At 37.4% G+C, this 23,009-nt stretch overlaps 1 protein-coding gene across 4 annotated transcripts in view; it reads left to right on the forward strand.

The window, feature by feature from the left end:
- DIDO1 (death inducer-obliterator 1) overlaps positions 1-23,009 on the forward strand; it is a 55,683-nt gene that overhangs the window by 6,953 nt on the left and 25,721 nt on the right. The window contains exons 2-7 of one of the 4 annotated variants that reach the window (XM_074888266.1): positions 7,026-7,224; positions 9,368-9,478; positions 9,799-10,702; positions 11,016-11,334; positions 14,220-14,432; positions 15,171-15,396. In XM_074888266.1, the coding sequence (XP_074744367.1) occupies positions 7,128-7,224; positions 9,368-9,478; positions 9,799-10,702; positions 11,016-11,334; positions 14,220-14,432; positions 15,171-15,396 (1,870 nt within the window). In that variant the 5' untranslated portion in view covers positions 7,026-7,127. Of the gene's footprint in view, positions 1-7,022; positions 7,344-9,367; positions 9,479-9,798; positions 10,703-11,015; positions 11,335-14,219; positions 14,433-15,170; positions 22,362-23,009 lie in introns of those variants that run through there. The other 3 variants (XM_074888265.1, XR_012631426.1, XM_074888267.1) reach the window with 3 other exon arrangements.

The following is a 23,009-nucleotide window of genomic DNA, read 5'->3' on the forward strand; positions in this document are numbered from 1 at the left end:
AAGCTACCTTAAAACTAGATCTTGGTGATATTTTGTCCTGATTTGGCTATATAGCACTGTTCTATTTGCCTAGAATTATTACCGCTTCATGCAGTATTTCAGAATTAGAGTACACATTTCTTAAACTAGGATGGGGTATTTCTGAGGAACATGGCTGTATTACTGAACCTACATCATGCAAGATTTAAAAGCTAGTTAATGTGTTATTTTTTAAAATGAGAATAATATATTGACTCTAGTATAGGAAGTAATTCCACTTTTAAGTTGTTAGTATTGCAGGGATATGCGATGGTAGGTTTGTTTATAATCTTGGAATTAATTTAGTGTGTTTAATGATAGCCAGAAAAGCCTTTACAGATAAGTGTTACAGGTTTTGTAGCATTATTTGTCTTTGTTTTTATTCTAGGTCCAACTACTTTGATTTTATGTAAATTTTACTTTTAACATGATCTTTCAAATGTAAACTGGTATAAAATCTTTGTATTTACCAGGGATGTTTGGACTTTTGACCTGCAACTGCAGCTTGTGTATAGCAGTCAAATAGTGAGATAGTAAATTGTTTGGGGTGCAGGGGAGGTGTTCAGGATCACAATTTCCTTACATCTTCCCCATCCAAGCTTGAGCCTTACAACTGCTGCCTGCCTCTCTTCAATTCTCGTTGCATCTTGTCACAACTTTCCCATTTCACAACTTTTTGAAAGGTGTTTTCCTTCTCTCAGAAGGAAGACAAATCAGGAAGCAATGGATATGTTTTCTATGAAAATAAAAGACCATATACTAGATGTAATTGGTCATCTGATTTTCTGTTGCTTCTCATGAAAGTAGCCTGCTCTTGCATCTTCCATGAACGAGCAGAAGGAGGGAACTCCACTGCAGCCCTGGGTGTATGTGGCGTTCTCCAGTAGCACCTGTTTCTTGCTGTTCTTAGGGGTCAGTGGATTGTACCTTTTGTCCATGGTCTGAATGGAACAGCTCATTTATGTACAAAGTAGGCTTTGCCCTACTGACTTCCTTAGAGCTGCTTTTATAATGCTTGTTGATGCAAGGGATTAATTTTGCTGCTTTTAATAGAAAGAGTGCAGGTTTCCCAGATGTCATCTTTGACAAATAGGGATGCAAAGCAATTTTCAGTGGGATCAGTCTTCTGAGTAGGAGTGGCATCAACTAAGCCATACCAACATTTCTTTTATTTGCATCAGGAATGATGTCCTTATAGTGTCTTACTACTTTTTTTTTTCTCATGTGATATTAATATTTTTGCTTAGGAATTTTTTAACACTTAAAGGAGACACAGGCCAAGCCCAGTGCCTCTTTAACAGGGAATAAAATGAGTGAACAATGTGACTCATGATTGGAATCGCTGTTACCTTGTTCCGGAAAGGATGCTTTCTGTCCTGTTCATAACATCCTGCGGTTGCTTTGATATTTAAGAAACCTATCTTGGATGTCTTGGTTCAAGCCAAATACCTTTGTTTCTTTGTCACAGTAGAAGTGAACTTTTGTTAGGTAACAGGTCACACTGAAACAACTCCTGCAGGTACTAGAGTCTATCACAAGTCTTAAATACGAGGTGAACCTTGCTTTCCTGGATGGTTGTGTAGGGGTGAGCGTGTGTGAGGCCTTTCAAAATCAAGGACATCGTTCTGTAGAGTTCTTGGGTTGAGTAGGGAATAAGAGAACTAATACATGCCAGATATTAATCATTTGGACTAAAGTATTAATGTAAGGTGCTTCTATAACCTCTAAATAATGAGATACCAGCATTTGTGGGGATTACAGCAAATTGGAGGAGTGCTGACATCTAAGAACCACAGAATAAGAAGCAGCAGATTTTGTCATCTAGCTGTTGACAATGACAATTAGTATTAATGAGAGGATAAAGATCACTAGTCTTTCATATATACTCCTCAAAAAACTAAGTAAAATAGCTAGTAAGCTGAAACTGAAGAATTCACCCTGAATTCTGACAATTTTTTTTTTTGTACACCAAGTCCTCAGATAAAGTAGAAATTAAGTTACTTCTTTTGGTTGTTTTTCGCTCATGTTAAAAGTTTTATTACTAAGCTGTCTTTCAAGATCCTTTTTTAGAGTGAAGTCTTCTCAGTTAACTGAGGCAGGGAATTCTTAATGCAGTTGATGATAAGAAAAGACAAAATCTTTATGCATCAGTGGACCCATTGAATGTTTTATTTCCCCTTCAGGGAAATGCGAGGAAAAAAAGTGGAGATACTGATCTGAATGTATGTTTGTTGGTAATTTGTTGCATTGGCCTTTGTCTAAAAATATAAGCACAAAAAGATGGGAAAATGTTGGTGTTCTTTAAAAGCTTTGCTCTGTCATCATCAGATTAAGATGTTATATTGAGGCATCTTTAAAAGGGCTTAACGAAGTCAGCATCAGCAGATCCAGGTGTCTTCAAGCTGCCTGTCCTGCAGTTAACATCTCTCAGCTCTGTGTTACTGATATAGATAATTGCTCTTCCTTTTTGCCTGAGATTTGTAAACTGTGGGGTTACAAAGATGGCAGTAGATAGCACTATGCTTTTCTTGAGGGTTTGTCTGAATGTGAGGGGATAATTACAGAAAAGTGGAGTAAAATTAGAAGCTTTCTCTTTTTTTTCTTGTTTAATGAAGGCATGTTGGAGGATAGATTTTTAATATGTATTGTGTGTTTGTAAACAAGTGGTATTGCAGCAGCAGCATTTGGAGTTTGGGAATGTCTTTTCTGTCTCTTGTTAAATTGGCTGCTGATACTGCTCTGGAATTTCTTCGAAGCCATGTATACTGAAAACCCCACAGGTTTGCAGTAGTACAGAATCCACAGGGATGCTGAATGTGAGCGATGGCCTCTGTAGTCTTACAGAGTGAGCAGCCCTGTGGTTTTGGGTTTGTCACTGTTTGAGAATAGTTGGCCGAATTGAAATTAAAAGCTTGTGATGGTTTTGTGATTTTTCTAGGGTAGGATACTTTTGTGCTTTGTTTGCTTCTGGAATTTAGGTCCAGAATAATTCAAGTGCCAAACTTGTTTTGGGAAAACTGGAACATTTTACCTGCAAGCTAAGGGGAGGAAAAACTTAAATAAATGTTTTCTTGGCTGAATAATCTTTCTCAAGATATTGTGCATCAGCTTTATGCTCCACTTTTAGATAAGTGACTGTTGTGTTTCACTGGAATGCTCACGTTATCGCAGTTGGCAAACTTAAAACAGTCTTGACTGAGGGGACGGTTAATGAAATCCCGCTGGCTAAGATCCGAGGAGCCCTTGCTGCATGGATGACGGTGTGCGTGTGTTGAATGAGGTAGCAGCAAGGTGCTACACCAGCTCAACCTGCTTAAGAGGATCTTGTTCTCCATCCATGGTCTTGCACATCTTTACACCAGTTCTGATGTTCTTTTTTTTTATCCTTTTGGATCACTCTTTGGCAGGTTCATTTTCTGCTGAATTCATAAGCTGAGTGTTTACTAAGGAGTTGGGTGATGATTTCTGTGGCAGAGGTATGTGGGTGGGTGTGGTGTAGACTGTGACTGGGCACGGGAGACGGGAGCAGGACAGTAGCAGCCCAAGTAGCGTTAGGGTTGTACTTTGTTCTTCGTAGTCCATAAACATGGATTTAGCATTGTGAATCCTTTGTTTACATAACATATCAGGTCCTTATTAACCATTAAAATCAACCTAGGGTTTGTATTGGCAAAGCTTACTTCATCTGGGAAGTGAGAAGAGATTTTACCTTTAAGAAACTCTTGATTTGTGTTTCTAACTTTAATTATAGTTGGTCTTTAAAGCTTATACATTTTCACAGTGGAAATTGCTTCTCACAGAAGTTGTTAACCTAAGCAAAACCAGAGGACCTTTTGAATAAGCAACAATATATATATTTATTATTTACATTGTTACCTTTCTGTCCCATCATTTATAGAGATTCTTGCCTCAAATTTTTTCAGAGGTACATAATACCCTTTCTGAAGGAACATCCTTTCTAAAGGAAATGTAGCAGAAAGGTAGGGTGATGCTGATGGGAATTGTCTATTAAGGGAACTACAATAATTTTCAGTTTTCAGCTAGAATTTCCATTTTCAGAAATGTGATTAATGTACTGTATTAGGAGGAATAAGATTAAGCTGATCACAGATGTTCAGTTCCTTTAAAACACGATAAGCAGTTTGGTGCTTCAGCTTACGTTTCTGTTAGTATCTCAGGTGCAATTGAATAGTTAACTTGGGAACAAACAGAACAAGAACAAAATGAACAAAAAATCATACTGAATTGGGAAGAGAAACAGATATTTGAAGACTCCCAAAGTTGCCTTATGTTGTAGTAAGTATTTTTGCAGGCAGTTAGTAGAATGTTTGCTTAGAAGTGGCAGCAAGCTTGCTAGGTTTAAAAGTATAATTGTGAGTTAAGGCTTTTATGTTTGGATAATATTTGGTTTTTCAGCTGCTTTTAGGCATTTAACTTTAACCTGTATTAAGATGCAGTTCTGCATCAAGAGCAGATACATGTATAATAAGCTTGAAGCTTACTCTGTTTTTCATGAAAAATAATTTGGATCAAATGGGAAGAGGAGAAAATGGAGATACTAAATAGTGATAAGAAACAACCAGGCATTCTACAGCAAATGTAGGGGGTCTGCAGTTTTAGTTTAAGAGTACTGAATTTTTATGTGTCTCAAATTTGAAATTATTTTAAAATTGCAGTTCTGTTACAGTTTTCTCCTGTAAGTAATATAGGTGGTAATACAGGTAATAATAATGAATAACATCTACTAATGCAAAAAGAATCATAATTCTTGCATAGAATCTTGTCGTTTTCAATTATTATTTATGTTAAAAATGCTATTTTGTGTTAAATCAGAGCTGCATATTGTGCACTGTGCAGCCTTTCCACTGGGTGGGGTATGACTAGTATAGGAAATATTATGTTCAACGAGCCAGAATGTCTCCTAAGAAGAGCAGAGGACACTGATTCCATTTTTGGAATGCCTCAAGGGTATTGGCTCCGTGGCTCAAACGTAACTGTAAAGAGCGTGTTGCACACAGGGCCTTGAACTCACAGATACATAATTGTGCACTGTGAAAACAATCCTTTAGACAATTCTTTCTTTAGTATGTTACTGGATAAATTATACAAACAAGATGCACTTTTTGCATGTTCTAGAGACATAGTTTGTTTCATAGTTTAATATTAGAGTTGAACAAGAAGTGATTAGCTGACTTTCCCTCTTCCTTTAGGCATATCACTTAAAAATTGCAGGATGTGTGATCAGTTGGAGATTCTGAACAGGGAGATTGAAAGGTTATTGCAGAACAACAGCGTGGAAGAAGGCACTTTAAGCTCAGACAGTCTTCAGCCGTCAGTGACTGACCCCCTGGATATAATCACTGATTCAGACAATGGAGCAAAATACGTATTAGAGCAGGTATTCAATGCCATGAGATATAGCACTAGGGTCTTTAAAGTTAGTTTATTGTATTGTCTTTTTTTTGTTTGTTTAATATTTTCCTTCTCTTATTGGAGTGGGAATAGTTGGCTGTGGGAAAGAATGTAGATAATGTATTTAATCCCCTATAAAGAAGGTGCAGGGGAAGTAAATCCTGATGTGGATCTAGCTATGTGCTCGTGGTTTTCTTCCTCATTCTGCTTTGTCACAGTCATGCAAATTTTGAGATTTATTGTTCATGAAGTAATAGTGATCCACAGATGAAAGCCAGATTTGAGGATGGGTTTGTCTTTTCCCCTCTCCTTTTTTTTAGGACTGTGACATGGCATTGGAGAACACCTAGAGATGATTGTTGTTTAGGAAGTACAAAGTGTTTCTAAACAGCAAAGATGCAGGGGCTTCAGAGATTTGGAAAAATATGACTTTTTCTTTAAAAAGAAAAGTCAGACTATATATTGACATGTTTATGAAGGATTACCTAACCTGTGTTTAAATTTGTCCTCTCACTTGGAGTGTTAACAGCCAGTTTTTACTCCTTTGAAAGAATTGTTAATGTTTTAGTTATTTCCTACACCTACTGTGGCAGTTCCCCTGCATCTTTAGTTGCAGAATGCTGACACGCAGGGTCTGTGTCCAGTGTTGTTCTTTTGTCTTCACTAATTTATTTTATAGGCCAGTTCAGAAGTGACTTTTTCTGTCCTGTCTGTCTGGTTCTACTTTTCCTCTGAAATTCTTTTCCAGCATTCTTGTAGTTTGGTAGACTATTTTGGGTTAAATACAGGCATTTTCTACTGATTTTCAAGCTCACATGCAGCTTGGGAGCAAGCAGCGTTGATGTTCCATTGCCATTCTGCATGTGAATTGGGACACCTGGATTAAACAGTTGTTCAGATGCCTTGTGATTTTTGAAATGTTTTCCAAGGGTTAATTTTTGGGAAATGGTGTTGTTATTGATATAATTTGCTGTCCTTGAAATAAAGCTTCTGAAATTTTCTCTATTGCAAAGCTTATTAGTGAAAGGGACTGTGATAAGGAATATGTCTTAATCCTGAAGCTAAACTATGGATCTTTATTATCCCACCTTGCAAAACCACTGAGTAGCCACCTGGATTTAAATCCTCAATGCTGCAGATGTTTTCTGTGATGAAATTTAGTACAAACTGGTAAATCTTCCCTTGGGCACACTGATGGAGTTTAAAAGCATTTCTGCATTTTTTTTTTTTTGCACAATATACGCTTATTAAATTTCACACTCAGAATGCTTTTAAATACTGTAAATGGAATAGACTTGTTGATTACAGTTTGTTACTGTTCTGGAAGTCTTAATGGGATCTAAATGAATTGATGAGAGTACAATTGCATTTTGTATTTATTTCAAAGGTCTCAACTGTTGGTAAGTGGTGGAGGGTGTATTGCTTTACTTGGACTTTTCTTTCCAGTTTCAGTGTCTTTTTGAAAGTATAAAACTGTCAAGGCAAAATAGTGGAATTTGCTTTATAATGTAATAGAGGCAAAACAATTCCAAATTTTGTAAACAATAAGTTCATAAATATATTGGTGCCTTACTTTGTCTCTTTTCTTCCAGGAGCCAGCAGGAAAAGAAGGATTGATAATATTTGGTCCTACTGACAGCTTCAAGACTCAGTCTGGCACTTCTGAATCAGGAAATTCAACATGTGCTGGAAGGATAATGCTAAATGACTCTGATCCTTTGCTGCCCTCCTCTGGCTCTCCGTTTCATTCAGCCCTGCAGGGAGAAACCATTCGAACCTCTAATGCTGTGTCAGGTAAAGCATATAGAGGACATTGAAGAGAATTCTTATTTCTTTACATTTTATCTGGAATTTAAACCTCAGAACTTGGATTACCTCTGTTTGTAGCTCTTAACATTTCTTCATCTTCCAAGGTAAACAAGGATGTAAACTTTTAACTGTTTTGACTTGTTCCCTTACTGCCATTGCAGCCTTTTTCTTGTGTAAATATAATTTTAGTGGGTTTTTTTTTTAAAAAAAATTATAGTTAGTAATTTTTTATGGGGGAACTTAATGGAATTTCATATTCAATTGAAGCAGTTTCAACTTTTTACCTGCCTACTACAGGCTTAAAATTCAACTGACATGTTACTATTTAAACTGATGTTCTGGAGTCTGCTGTTTTTGCAGTGACATTTATAGTATTTCACTGAGGTGATTGTCAAGTTACAACTTCAGTGTTAATATTTTTAACATATCTGCATCGATGTTTATGTTTCCATAGCTTTAACAGTTACCTTTCTGTGGTAGCATTGTTAAATACAACACTGGAAAGAAGAGGAGTTGCACTATAAAGAGATGGTGTTCGATAAGGCAGAACAGTAATGCAGCTGGTGCAATATATGAAATAAGGAGGCGTTTATCAGCAGTGTACGCTGCAAGATTGGGAAAACCTTACTAACGGATGCTTCTGAAAACTTGTAGCTGTAATATGTACAGCTGTTTAGAAATATCTTTGATTCTTTCAGCAAGTACTCTTATTTAGGAATTCTGTTAATGTTCCCTTTTGGCTTACCTGTGCATTTCTTAAGCCAGGAATATGCATATGACTACTCCAAAAACATTCTTGGGGGAGAGCTGGGGGATGTTTCTTCTTGTTGTTTGTAAAGTACTGTTTCTGTTTACCCAGTTCATTGAGGTATATTTACTATTGCGTATTACAGTTTCACGTGAGCAATGTAATTGCAATGACTGCAAAACATGGTTTCTGCATTCATTTAGGAGAGCATTTACATGGTATGCAACCCATTTAAAACGTTGCTCCATGGTGTAAGTGTCTGTAATACTTGTTCAAACCAGGTTATTCCTGAATTACTCACAATGCAGTTTTAGGTCTTACTTATTTCTCTCATGTGCTTCTGTCTTCTCAAATAAGTGAGTCTCTAGTATGCTGGAAAAGACTTTTGAGAAAAAAGGGATCCTGGTTGTCAGCACAGATTATTTTTTACTGTGGCTTCATCTGTGATAATTGGGGGTTCTTTGACTTTTTTTTGGTCATTTTGGTAGATCATATAGACTGAAAACCTTTTTGTAAATAACCGTGTCAAGGAGCAGCCTTTCTCAAATTTCACTCAATGCAGAGTTTTTTTTTTTCCAGAGAGACATTAAATAAGATTTTTATTTTGTTCTTTTCTGTATAATTTCTTCTATCCAATAAACCTTGTTAGAGAAATAAGGAAGGGAAAGTGTGTTGCTTTATCCTGAATACCCACTAGTGTTTTTGAAACAACTTAAAAATAGCAGCTAAAGTATTTAATAGTCAAGATACAGACCTAGTTTATTTTAACAAGGAAGATGAGAGTATTTCTCTGGTTTTACATTTTGTTTAAAATCCAAAACCTCATTATTCTTTGACTAACCCTGTATTATCTAAACAGCAGTAGCTTTGAATTTCTTTAAACTGGCTGTTGTTTTTACCTTGTTTCTTATCCTGCTGCAGGTTATCAGTAGTCCTTTCTACAAGAGAATGTTATTGATATCAAGCACCATCCTCACCTTTAAAACAGTAACTGTCTGTACTGTCTGTCTGGATGAGCCCTTGTTCTTCTCCATGCATGCATGGGTCCTGTGTCCACGTAAGGAGTGGAACTGCTATAGGTTTTTCCCCAGACAAAACCCAGGGAATAGGTTACCATGAAAGGATTTTTTTGAGAAATACAGAAATCCTAATGCTATTTAGTAAACTATGTCAGTATAGTGTCCAAACCCATATATTTAACTTAGTACTTTGGAGGAATTCAGTCAACTTTTTGTTCATATTCAGTCACTATTAATAACTTTGAAATTCTAGTTAAGTATTTGTTACAATAACATAATGAGATTACAACAAAATATTTAATAATTACTTAGGCTATGAATATTTTTGAATCTGAGTTTTGAGCCTTACGTTTCTGTTCAGCGTTTCAGGGTGGGGACAGTGGTGTCCATACTATGGAACAAGCTGTAAGTTCACAGCCAGTGCCATTAGAATCTGAATCTAATACTGACAACATGGAAAATAGTTCTCCGGGTAAGATTTCTTCTTTTTAAATTGAGCAGAAAATGTGCGTATTTGTCCACTGTGTGTGTGTGTATGTGTATATACATATATTTTTAAATAACAGAAGAGTTTGTAACAGCTGGATTACGTTGGCACAGTGCCCAGTGATGTACTTAATTGCTACTGCTATTGTATTACATTCACAGAAAGCATTTTATCTGTTTTCAGCGTCATAAAATGAGGTGGAGATATATGTTATCACAAAGAAAATAATGCTGTGTTGAAAAAAAAAATTTAAGAAAAGCCGTCTTCCTTCACCACCAGTTTAATAACTATTTCCTTGTTTTTAGCATCAGTTTTGGATGATAAAGGTGAGCAAAGCAATGAGGAGGAACAGAAAACTATCAAGCCTACAAGTAAAGAGTTCAGGAAAACTTGGGGGTTTCGAAGGACTACAATTGCTAAACGAGAAGGTGTAGGAGATGTTGATGTGGACTCTAGTGAACAACAGCCACAACAGCAGCAGCAGAGCTTAAACCTCAGGCGTAGTGGACGGCAACCAAAGCGAACGGAAAGAGTGGAAGAATTTCTGACAACAGTAAGACGCAGAGGAAGGAGGAGTGTTCCTACTGCTCTGGAAGATTCGGGTGAACCAGCGTCCTGCCCAGCTACAGATGCTGAAACTGCTTCAGAAGATAGTATTGAGAGCACTCCAGATATAAAACCTGTAACTCGGAGGATTGGCACTAGGAGTAGTAAGGACCAGAAAGGCTCTAAAAGCAGACACACAAAAGAGGAAGAAGAGGAGGAGGAGGAAGAAGAGGAAGATGATACTTCTGATAGCGATAGTGATGGGTTAACACTAAAAGAACTGCAGAATCGCCTAAGAAAGAAACGCGTTGAACAGAAACCTGTGCAGCTGACATTGAAGGATATACAGAACCGCCTGAGGAAAAGAAGTTCAGAACAAGATCCTACAGAAACAGGCGATGTCCAGTCTGAAAAGCAAGGCGAGTCTGAGCTGCCTGTCAAACAAGAGCCTGAGACCGCAGACAGCACTGAGATTGCAAGTCAAGTGGTTGTGTCCGAGGAAGACACTGAAGATCTTCAGGTTCAGAAGGAGGTAAAGCCTGCCCTTGGCACAAAAGGGATCACAGAGGAAGAACCCGAAGAACTGCCCAAAAGCAAACCCGAGTCTGAGATTTATGACCCGAATGCACTTTATTGTATTTGTCGTCAGCCTCATAACAACAGGTAGGCAAAGGTTTCGACTAAAAATGCAGTGCAAGTAGTTGGGATTTTCTGTGATGAAACATTAAACCAAATGCTAATGCTTACTTTTTGAGTACATGTAAATAACCTGTTGGGTTTGTTGGGAGTTTGGGGGGGAGTGTATAACAAATATTTAAAAGGGGATAAACAAATAAATACAGAAATGAACAGTGAGGCAAAACAGTATATTGGTACTTTAACAGGGTATTAATAAGATCTGTTGCTTGAAATATCTGTTGAGCGTTAATTGTCTTTTCGTTTCACAATGTTTTACTGTTCCTTGGGTTTTTTTCAGGTTTATGATTTGTTGTGACAGATGTGAGGAATGGTTTCATGGTGACTGCGTGGGTATTTCAGAGGCTCGAGGGCGATTGTTGGAAAGGAATGGTGAGGACTATATCTGTCCAAACTGCACCATTCTACAGGGACAGGATGAGCCTGTTTCAGAAATAGACCAGCAGGAAGCTAAAGCAGGGCAAATGAATGTGGATGGCACAGAATTCACAAGCATAGGAACTATTGAACAAAAATCTGTTGAGGACCAAGGAATCAAGGGTAGGATTGAAAAAGCTGCAAATCCAAGTGGGAAGAAAAAACTAAAGATATTTCAACCTGTAAGTATTTTAATTTCTTATTTTTTGTGTTTCACCGAGTACATTGAGACAATGGCTTACTTGTACGGATATAAATCTAACTTGTTTTTTTAAAGCTAAATAGAAAGCTGAACAATATTACTGTTTAGCAGAAGTTTATCCATAGTACAGGAACTAAAACTAAGAAAGCGTTATTTTGAAGTGAGGGATTTAAAAGTTTTATGTAGGAAATGCTTTATGCTAGTCTGCCCTTTCTAAATACTGTTTTGGAAGTCTTTGAATAAAAATATTAAAATTCTGGACTGGTTTATACTAGCTTTGAAATAATCTCAAACAATTTTGGACATTTTCAATGATAGTGAAACTTTTCACTTAACACTGACGTGTGTCTGGAGTTAATTCCAGCTGTACTTCCTCTGTACTTCCAATTAGTCTTTGAAGTTCTGATTTCTGTCCTGATGCTTCTTCAACTTACTGATACTAGAGAATTGCTTTATACTGACTTTTTTAACATAAAAATGTGTATTTCAAATTATTGCAAATTCTGGCATAAAATAGAAGTTTAAATTTTGTAATGGCAATTCCATGCTCAATTCAAAATACAGGTAAAATGCACAGTTTTAAAAACTTCATGCTACAGTGGTTGTCTTTGTACTGCTAAGCTACTGTAGTAATGCCAATGTCTTGAACATTTTCCTTCTTACTGTGCCTTGAAGAGCATGTTTTAGTGTATTTGCTCTTAGAATGCTTCAGCTATTTGTATTTTTTCTGTATGAATTTGTTCTTTCATACAGAAAAACTTGGAAATCATCCCTAGAATAAGTATTACAAGTTTGAATATAAGCATTTCTCTGGAGGAATCTTTGTTGTACATTTTCAACAAAATGTTTATGGAATGCCCATCCCCACCCCCCCAACTTCTAGTCAGTTTAAATAGCAGAGCTATCCTTATAAGCATAGTGAGTTTAACTTACAGATCAGAACAGTTCGAGCTTAATATATAAATATTTACTATTTTAAGATTAAATGTATAGAAAAATATTTTTCTCAAAAATGGTTTCAAATACAGTTTCAAATACATTTGTACTTCTTTGTACGCAAAAACATTTTTGAGAGTCTGGTTCTGTTGGCATTGGGCTGCATTTCAGTGACAGTATTAATTTTAAGTTCTGCTCCTGACTGTCAGCAATTACTCTTTGATATTAGCATGTTAACAAGTTACTTGAACGTGTTAGGCATCTCTCCTTTAGTGAAAGAAAAACATAATTATCATTAACTTTTGCCTCTTGTGGAAGAACTGCTTATGTTTTAGGTGGTATTTTGGCATTTGGAAATGGAATGGAACTGCTCTACTTGTGTTTGCCAGGTGGTACCATGTTTTGAGAGAACTGAACAGTCAAGTCTGTGTTTTAGCCCCTGCTGTCCCTCATCCCTCAGTCAAGATCCCTCTATGGCTTGTATAAACAAGCACCACTCTCTCTGCGGAATTCCCTGCCCATTCTAGGCAAAGCATCACTGCTATTTCATATGTTGATGTGCTGAAATCACGTGGCTGAACAGTCTCATTATCCAGTTTATCTGTTCTCGTACACCAGTATTCTAAGGCCTTTGAGAAAGAATCCTTTTTGTTGCTGTCCGTAAGCACCTCTAGCTGTAGAGTTTTGGTTTGGGATTAAAACTCCTAGAAACTGTGTAAGTACAGACATCAATACTGAAAGCTTTGTCATCATCTGAGTAAATGCCCTTAATTAGAAATGACAGCTCAGTTAATCTGAAGTTTGAGGTGCTTCTTAGGGAATGTGAATTGATAACTTCTTTCTTGTACTTCAGTTAAGTGTGTACATGATAGAAGAGTATTCTAAAGCGTAAACTTAAATTTTATGGGAAAATTTCCAAACCCAGGTTTTATCAGACTGCAGCAGATAATGCTGTCTTACTGACTAGACTGGGGAAAAATAAGCCACACTATGCAAATAATATATTTTTTTTTACTGGAAGTATTCCTGAAAAACTTACTTTTGGTAATTACAAATTGCAGTTTATTGGTAGGGGAGAGGCTGTCTAGAACTGCGGGAACTCTGAGTGTTAGGTCAGTTGTGTAGCATTTTTAGGAGTAATCTAGAAGAGTGAGGCTAAAGGCATAATACCTAGCGGGGATGTGTTGGAGCCTAAAGAGCTTTCAGATATTTCTAGACTTTGACCTAATGTACTCTGGTTTGAAGGAACATGCTATTTTCTAAATCTTAACATTTGAGGAGAAAGTGCTTTGTATGTAACATTCTGAGATACGTGGAGAGTCATTATGAAGTACAGAAAAATGCAGATTGCGTACGCAAAGTTCTCGCTGTGTAAGAAGTCTTAGGCTCTGGCAGAATTGTTGAGGAGAATGGTTGTGTTTAAGTTGAAGACTTCTAAAATTGAAATTGTTAAACCTCTAGAGGAAGAATTATTTGTAGACCTGAATCTGAGTGCTTCCTTTTGCATGTGTGCATGGTCGAGGACAGCAGCTGATGGTGATAGATAAATAAAATGTGTGTTCTAGAAACCTTACTTGTGAGAAACCAGTTCTGCATTATTAAGGAGATTTCTCACATGATGTGTAGAGGATCAGAGAAAAGCATTTGTGTGCTTATGGGATCTGAAAATTTAGGAAACCAGCCTTCCTTAGTTCACTGCTAGCAGACCAACATTCTGAAAATAGTGTGTTGCAAGAGTGAAATTCTTTCATCTGTATAGGTTGTTTCTGTTATATCATGAAAGTTGTTTTCACGCTGGTGACTGTGCAAGTCACTAACAGTCATAGCTGCGGTCTGCACGTATGATGTGTAAGCGTTTCTTCATGTTATAAAGCTGTGTTTCTCTTGTTTCCTCTTTGAAGTTTGAACTCACTCCATTTCAATCTGTAGGTAATTGAAGCTCCTGGCGCATCAAAGTGCATTGGCCCTGGCTGTTTTAATTTGGCTCAGCCTGATTCTGTGTATTGCAGCAATGACTGCATTCTCAAGCATGCTGCAGCCACTATGAAGTTTTTAAGTGCTGGCAAAGACGCAAAACCGAAACCTAAAGAGAAGATCAAACCAAAATCTGAAAAACCTGTCATGCCAAAATCTCAACTGCAGGTAAGTGTTTATGTTCATGGTCCAAAACAGTTTTCCTGAAGCACAGTGGCTTGTTTCTGTGCTCTCGTTTTGAGTCAACTAAAATTGCGAAGTCCTGCTTTGAAGAGGAGCTTTCTATTACATATTTTTGTTCTCTTTTCTTTCTGTGGTTAAAAGCATTGTTTAATTCTTAAAATCTTAATAACTGCCTCCTAGATAGTTTCTTGCAAGGGCCTTCTAGGTGGCAGTACACTTTAAAAAAAATTCCAAATTAATTTACCTTTTTTAAAAAAAAAGTATAAGCAGTACATATTTTTTATTTGAGTTTCATTCCAAATGAATTTTACCTTTTTTAACTCCAGATTACTGGGTTTGGGGTAGTAATTTGGAATTACTGTGAATTGTGAACTAACATGACTGCATTGTGTCTGTGCTTTGGGAAGCAAAAAGATGACATCAAAGCCTCTCCTTTTCCTTTTGAAACCACTATAAGATGGCTAGTAGTTTTTCAAACAAAACCCACAACTCGATGATAAATACTGTTGTTTTGAGGTGGTTTCTTTACCATTCTCTTTTCCTGAAGTTATGGTGTATATTACCTTTGTTTTATAGACCTGAATGTGAAATTGAATCATTTCAAGTGTATTTACATGAGGTTACTATAAAAGAAATTTGTGTACATTTATGTAACTATATCTCTGCTTGTTTGTAAAATATATTTTGTGATTATTAGTAATTAAGCTTCTTTTAACGATACAGGCAGGTAATAAGCCTCTTTCAAACCAAAAGAGACCCCTTCCTGAGAAAAGAGAGATGAATATGAAGAAGACTGTTTTGACAACTGCCAAGACTGAGGCAAACACTCAACCTATTGCTAAAGAGCCAGCAGCAGAAAACAGCACACCGTCCTGGGCAAGCGATCATAATTACAATGCTGTAAAGCCTGAAAGGACTGCTGCCATTTCATCTTCACTGTTGTTCAAATGTATGTATCGCATAGGGATATTCCTGAATAATCATTTACATTTTCTTTGAATACCCATCCATTCTTGGCTCTGCAAGACTAGGGAGATTAGGATTTGGGGTTTTTTTCTTAATACGGCACCAAACTACTTTTCTCCACCTTCAAAGATTCGTACAGAGATACACACAAATGGGAGACACTTTTAGAAGTTTCACTTGTATCATATGACAGTTGTATGATTTAAGAGCCTATCAATCTACCCAGCTGATTTCTGGATGAAACTACATGATTAAGCTTTAAATTTTTCCCATAAAGACAATAAGTGTTTCTAATCTAGAAAAGGTGAGTATCGATATGTTTGTGTTAAGTTTTACAAAAAGGTTGCACGGCGTGCACCGTGAATCAGCAATTGATTGTACTAATTTGAATTGTATTTTTGTAATTTAGATTTGGCACCTGTCTCTCAGGTCTTGCATTTTCAGTGCTAGTGGCAAGAATGAAATCTTCAACGTGTATCCAACGATACTTTACACTTCTGCAAACAGCTTTTAACTGTCAAGTATATCCAAGTTCTTCCTGCTGCTTTTCTTCCTTACATGAAATAATTTAAGGACCATTCTTTACTTTTAAGTTTGGGGGGAGGCAGTACTCTGTTTCGTTCGGGGTTTTTTTTCCTTTCTATTTATATGTTCATACTTCACACATTATCCACACACACAAGAACACATCTTAAGTGGATATTAGGCAGAGATATTGCCTTGCATATTTTTGCAGGTTTTTGAATAGCATCCTTGTAAATCATATAAAGGTAAGTAAATACTGCTTTGTAGCCTGAACAAGTCTTTCTGCTAATGACGTTTTTTTGATTGACTCCAGCTAAGTAGTTTTATCATGCAGTGGTGGAACTTCAGATAAAACCCTACATTTCACATTTACAAAACACATGACCTGGTGTCTAATGTTTACTCACTTGAAGATTAATGAATTCAGAAACTCAGTTCTCACAGCTTTCTTAACCACACTTTAGCCAATTTACATTTTATTTTCAGAAATAAACTTAGTTATTAAATGCATTATATGTAAAGTAACTGGTAACTTAAGGTGAGATTTTTTTAGATGTAATTTTTAAACACTGAGGGAACACCAGCAATCCTAAATTACTGTTTATTATTATAGTACATAGTGGACTTAATAGGTATATTTTAATTGTATTTACCACTTCAGATTTTTAAATGGTTCTCATTTTTCTCTGCATATTTTTCTTGCATATTTTGTTATTTGGGCCCTGTGCCTTTTTTTATAGTGAACTCTTAAGACACATATTTTGATAAAACTGCATTTTTTAAGCTTCTTCTAAAGAAACTGTAACTTTTTTGACAGAAACAGTAGTATTTTAAACAACTAAAATTAGGCGAGAAAGATGTAAACAAAACTATAAGGGCTTATTTTACATGTCAAATTTTTATGACACTTTCTATCTCAGTGTAATTGCAAATGTCCATATAACCACATCACTTAAAATGTCCTTATTGCTACAGGTTTTTTCTAGGGGACAAGAATGAAGGTTTTGAGGCAGCAAGTTTGGGTTGTTTTTAAGGGGGGGTTGCTCTTAAGTTTTACCACACTGGAGATTATATGGATTTAATCAATTCAGTAGAAAATTGGATTCCTGCAGCTAAATTGTTAAATTGGTTCAAAAATATGTGTATATACCAGACTTTAATAATGAATAGAAAACAACTTAGTTCGTGTGATGAAGAACTGTCATATCAAATGCAAGAGCTTCAGATTGCTGTTCCTAAGGTAAGTTGTACTAATATGTGGGGTCTCTGTGCCATTACTAAATTCCCAGGTAAATTGTTTGTGTATTTGAAAAAATTTGTCCTGCTTTTTGATGGATGGGTTTGATCCATAATCTTCCTGAGAAGCTGCCTTTGCATCATCTTTAACAGTATTCTACAAGATTTTATTCATATAACAAATCTTTATATGCTGTTCAAAGCATAGAGGTTACTGCATTAAGGAAATCTGTGAGAGTCATCTCACTTCAGGTATCTAAAGTTAGAACTCTGAGTCTGAGCTAGTCTGTCAGGAAAACCACCTTGAATGGACAAAACATATAATCTGTTTTAGACACTAATCTTAGAACAAAGTGACTCACAGTTTAGAAATGCATGTTTCTGAACATTGATTATGAAAGAAGTTTAAGATGACTACTTCAGACATCTGGGTGTCCAATATTTGGACTTCAGGTCGCTTAGAGAAGGCTAAGGGTGGGATTCTTCCATATACAGCATTTCAGAAATACTGCCCACATTCTCCCAGAGCTTCAAGCCGTGTTCTGCAAATCCTTATTTGTGACCTGGGTGCATGAGGCCCTTTAGGAATTAAGGAAAGTTAACATGATTAGCAGAATTACTCTCTGTAATACTCTTTCCATCAGTTGGTTTATCATATTTCAGACATGGATTTACTTTAAACATTTACTCTGTACTTGTCAGATAGAAGATTTTGTTGTTGTTACATATGACAGTAGTTTTATTAAGCAGTAGCAAGAAGAAAATCCATCTGCTCTTACAGATGTACTGGGTGATAGGGGCATATAGTATATTTGCATCTAAACCCTGCCACCAAGCCCCTTTTTCTCCTCCCAACCTGTTCTGCATTTAAAAAAAAAATATATATATTTGATGCTAGTAGTATGCAGTTGTATAGAGCAGTAATTTCTTTGCTATGTCATTGTTTTGTGTTTCTTCACTTCCTAACTTTTTTTCTTTAGCTTTATTTTGGGATGAATTAGGACTGTCCTTGGAAGTGGCTTTGTACACCAAAATCTGGAACCTGATTATGACACTGTCTAACATCTTGATGTTCCCAGTGAATATAATCCTATTTATTTGTTTAATAACTAGAGTGGGACATACCTTGAACCTACTTTGATAAGTGCATATTAAGTGCAAGTACTTGTAAAATTGCAGGCTGTATTTGAACTACACATATAAGAGGAAATTAGGTATGCGTCACATGCCCTTTCAGAAGTGTTGCTTTTCATTTAGTTAGGAAAATTAGTATTAATTAATATGCAGTGCTCAACTTTTATATTGAATTTTGAAAGTAATCCTAGCTTCCAAATTGGAACAAATATATGCATCGTTAAGATTTAGGAACGTTGTTGTTCAGAGATTCAAGTTGTGATAGAAATCCTGAATTTGTCACGTGAGCTAGTGTTAATTATCAATATTTAGGTCATATCAGAGGAGATACACAAAGTCCATAATGAAACCAAAACCAACTCTTGTTTATCTAGTGAGATCATCTAGGTGTTTGTGGGGAAGCACCACCCAAAATGATTGCTGAAATGTTTCGGGTTTGTTAGCAGACTAACATACATCTTAGAGTAATAGGAAGCATTATTTTGAATTATACTGGAGGAGGACAGCCTTTAAACAGCGTAATATAAGCACACTGTTCCCAGAAGAAACCACAAAAGCAGTTTGTGTCCACTGCTTATTTGACTCTGCTGAGAGCTTTTATACTTAGTTTTACACTAATTAACATCATGTATAGCATTTGTAATAATATTTGTCCATTATATTCACTGCTGCCCTGTAAAAAGGGTGTAAAGGAACACCTCAAACATGAAGTTTGCTGATGCAAAGGTTCATCAGCAGTATCAGTGTATATGTCTGTAGCACCTGAACTCAGGTTTTCTGCTTGCTAGAGCAAAACTTTTTTTAAAGAGACTTTTTTCTATATTTTGCTATTAACTGCCAAGTAGAAGTCAGCAGCAAATGTATCAGCAGTTTTCAAATAGAAAATGAATCCAGAAGGAGGGGAAGAAGATAGACATTTGCAGTATCCTAGTTCTTAAACTACCCAGTCATAAGTTTTACTAAGAACTCATCAGTGCTTCAAATCTTTGTTGAAGTTCAGCTGATTTACCTTATTGGATTTAAAAGAAATACATGAACCAATAATTTACTCAACTCAGGTGCTAAAGCTACTTAAGCATCTTAACTGCATTTTTATTGATAAAAGTAACTAAGCACCCAGGAGAGTGAAGAGGGTTTATTAGATAAATAATAAACATTAAATGTGTTGCTTATTATTGTTCTTGTGGTAGAACTTCCTGAGTAAAAAGCACTTATTTTGTCACACCAAGCCACTAAACTTCTGTTTACTTAACTGTAGGCAGATAAATCTATAGCAATCTATTATAATACCTTATTTGATAATAGCATTTCATAGAAGTTGTTAATGGGTGGGACTTGCAGGGGAAGTGTTTCACTAAGAGAAAAGCACAATGTTTGTGGTACCTCTCCTGCTTTACAGCAGTGAATTATGGAGAGACAACTTAACACTGCCACCTCCTGGAAGTGGGAGACCAGCTTTGAGGAACCCTGGCTCTGGAGATACAAATTTCCTTTTATTATCCTTTCAGTTTTCTTCATTTCTTCTGCAGCTAAACTCTTCTACACCCACAACCTATTCACAAAGTGAATAGTGTTTGCTTATGTAGTGAAATATCCCACATACAAAGGGCACTTGGACTGCTTTGTTCCTGTACACCTCTAACAAAATATGGAGACTTTGAAAAGGGAATACAGTGATACTGGGAGCCCATCAGCAGAAAATGTGATGCGCATACCAAAATGCTTAGATTATAGTATACATAACTTACATATTCTTTTTCTTATGTCCTTTTTTTTTTTTCTTTCTGTAATGACAGTATGAAGGCAGGAAAGAAAGCAAACATACCTCTATAAAGAGAGAAGGGGAAAATGTAGTACACTCAAGACATAGGAATTCTGGGTCAGGAGGTAAAAGCGATGTAGGAAGCTGCAAGTACCATTGTGAAAAGAACAAAGTAAGGCCCTGTCTGCACACAGACTGGTGCCAGTTCAATACCTTAGGCAGGATTGTAGCAGCTTAAGTTGTGACTCTTAACTGAGTGCAGTGTATGTGGATATACTGCTGTTGGTTTAGCTTAACTATTAAAAAATGTTTTACTTAAACTGAGGAGCTGTTCTTAAGTCATGTTTGTCTGCAAGGACTGATTGTAGTTAAACTTGATGCCTTTGTTTTGGTGTCAGTGCTTCCCCTAAGTTCCATACTGTTATAAACTGCTTCTGGCATCTGAATTAACTCCTTGAAAGCTAAGGTGTCTGCTTAATGCTGTACTCTGCATCATAGACCCATACTAGGAGGCAGTAAGTATTGAGTAGTACCAGGAGAATAAAAAGAATTATTTATTTTATGTTACTGGCCATTTTCTGGGACATGTGGCTGCTGTAGATGTAGGTCTAGCCTTAAACCTTTGTAACTAGAGTAGTTTTCAGAAAGGCTGCTGACAGACTAAATAATGCTCAGAATACCTAAGATGAGTCTGCCAGAACTGCTGAAAAATTGATGTTGGCGATCTTCTGGCTTTGGAAGGATTCTAGTACAGGAGTGGCTGGTGTAACACAGCTCTGGTGCTGGACTTGCATCCTGAGAATGGCAGGGGCTGTGCTGGCCCAGGGGCTGGCACGTGGTCTGTGGAGGGAGGCAGACCAGGAGTGGCTGCTGAAGCCAACGTCCCCTGGGACCAGCCAATTAAAAGGAGCAGTGGGATCCTTGGGGAGCGATTATCATCTCCTGCCTGTGACCTACTGGAGCTCCCCTTCTCTGCTCTACAAGGTATGTTACATCTGTCCTGTGGCTGTCAGCCACATGAAGATTTTTGCTGTGACTCTTAAGTTAGGAAGGCGGGTCCCGGCTGCTGGCATGTTTCCTATTTTGTTTTTCAAGCAGCTAGCCACCCCCAAGGCGCTTGGACGACAGAACGGCAGCACTCCTGCCGTAATGGGTGCTTGGCTTCAGTGTGAGGAACCATTGCTGAGGGGAAGGGTTGGGGGCAGAAACCTGGTACAACTTACGAATGCACTATGAATATTAGGGTGGTTTATCTCTTGTCATCAACACTGAAAGTGATGAAAGTTTGATTAAAAAAACTCACCACCCTCTATTGCTGTTTTGCTTTCTTTTACTAATAATTAGTTCTTTGAACTTGCTCACTTGACTGCATAGCCAGTGAAAAAGGTCTTTCTCTGCTAGTCCCCAAATAAAAGGGTTTTTGTGAGGTGATCACTTGCAGTTTGGAGTCAAGTTTTGCTGCTGATCTTGGTGCTGATGATTCGCTGTGTCTGGTCTGTACTGGCCTTGGAACCTGAAGATGGTCTGTCCCTGCAAGGAGAGATGATACCAATCCCTGAACGGTCTGGAAAATAAGGAGCCATTTTTTTTGCAGCAGATAGCACCTCTCTCAGGAGTGGTGTAGTTGTGAAAATGCAGTCATCTAGTGTAGATCAGATAAACCACTATAATTTCATGTAGATTAAAACAAACAAAGCTTCGTGTATGTAAGCTACACAGAAGAGGCCCTTGTCTCAGTTTCCTAAATTAACTTTAAAGGCAGGTTTACTTAGTGTGCCTGAATGTAAAGGCTTGGCACACAGGCAGCTTAATTATGAACTTCTTATTGTGGTGCAGATTAGAACGGATAGAGGCTTTTGAAGAAAAACAGCAGGGTAGGAGGCACACCTCTGAAACACTAGTGCTTGATAATAAAGTTTGATTTGGTCTTGAAAGTGGAAGAAGACACGTTGTTCCGTAGGCAATTATCAGTGAAAACTAACACTATTTAAGACTACTTCAACACTTCTGAATTACTTAGAACTAACTAAGCTATCTTTGAGGGAAATGACGAAAAGTCTAGCAAAAACAGGTTTCAGGAAAGCAACAGTTGAACGTCCCTGGAACCGAAGCGGTTATAAACTACACCTCACCTTCACAGCCTTGGGCGCTGAATGTGCAGTGCCACCAGAGGGTGCTTGTGGCACCTCGCAGGAGTGGCTCTTCGACAAGGTTCTGAGGCTCTGAGATGTCAGGCATGCATCCCAGCAGTGTGACTGCAAAGGCTGCTCTTGAGGAATGGCTCCTACCTGGTAAGTAACTTCCCATTGTCGAGTGCTTTATATCTGACATCTAAAGCACCAGCTCACCCGTGTATATTTTTGTTCAATTTTTTAAAGTTGGATAATGCATCGAAAGGTTTCACTTCGGAAGAACTCGCAGATTAAAGTTCAGTATCGGCCACTGCATTGGGGTGGAGGGGTTTAAATTCTGCTCTGTTAAGATTATTTCTATCACGAGTCCTGTAGAATGGTCATACCACAGCTGCATCGGAGAAATCCATTTAGGACACAGGCTGAGTGGCAAAGGAAAGCTGTTGAAACAGCACCAGTTTTAAATTTGAGAAATCCTGCCCGTCCTCCGTTGCAACAGTTTTACAAAGGGGGAAAAAAATGCAGTTCTTAAATTCTCTGATAGTGGCAAGTCGGGGTGAGATATTTCATCTTCTGTGAGCCAAGAGCCTGTCCTTTTCTACTGTGATATGTGCCAGAACGGGCTGCCCTCACCTTTCGTAACGTCCAGAGCGGGCAGCTGCAGCACGCTGGAACGACCGCAGAGAGAAACGGATCGTGCAGCTCCCCGCACCTGAGCGAGAAGGAGCTGCGGGACGTGCAGAGCTTCACAGTACTGTTTCACAGGCCAGTTTTGAGTGACACTCAAAATACTGGCTGGATTTTTTT

The sequence above is a fragment of the Strix uralensis genome, chromosome 18 (genome assembly GCF_047716275.1).
Source record: "Strix uralensis isolate ZFMK-TIS-50842 chromosome 18, bStrUra1, whole genome shotgun sequence".
NCBI lineage: Eukaryota > Metazoa > Chordata > Aves > Strigiformes > Strigidae > Strix > Strix uralensis.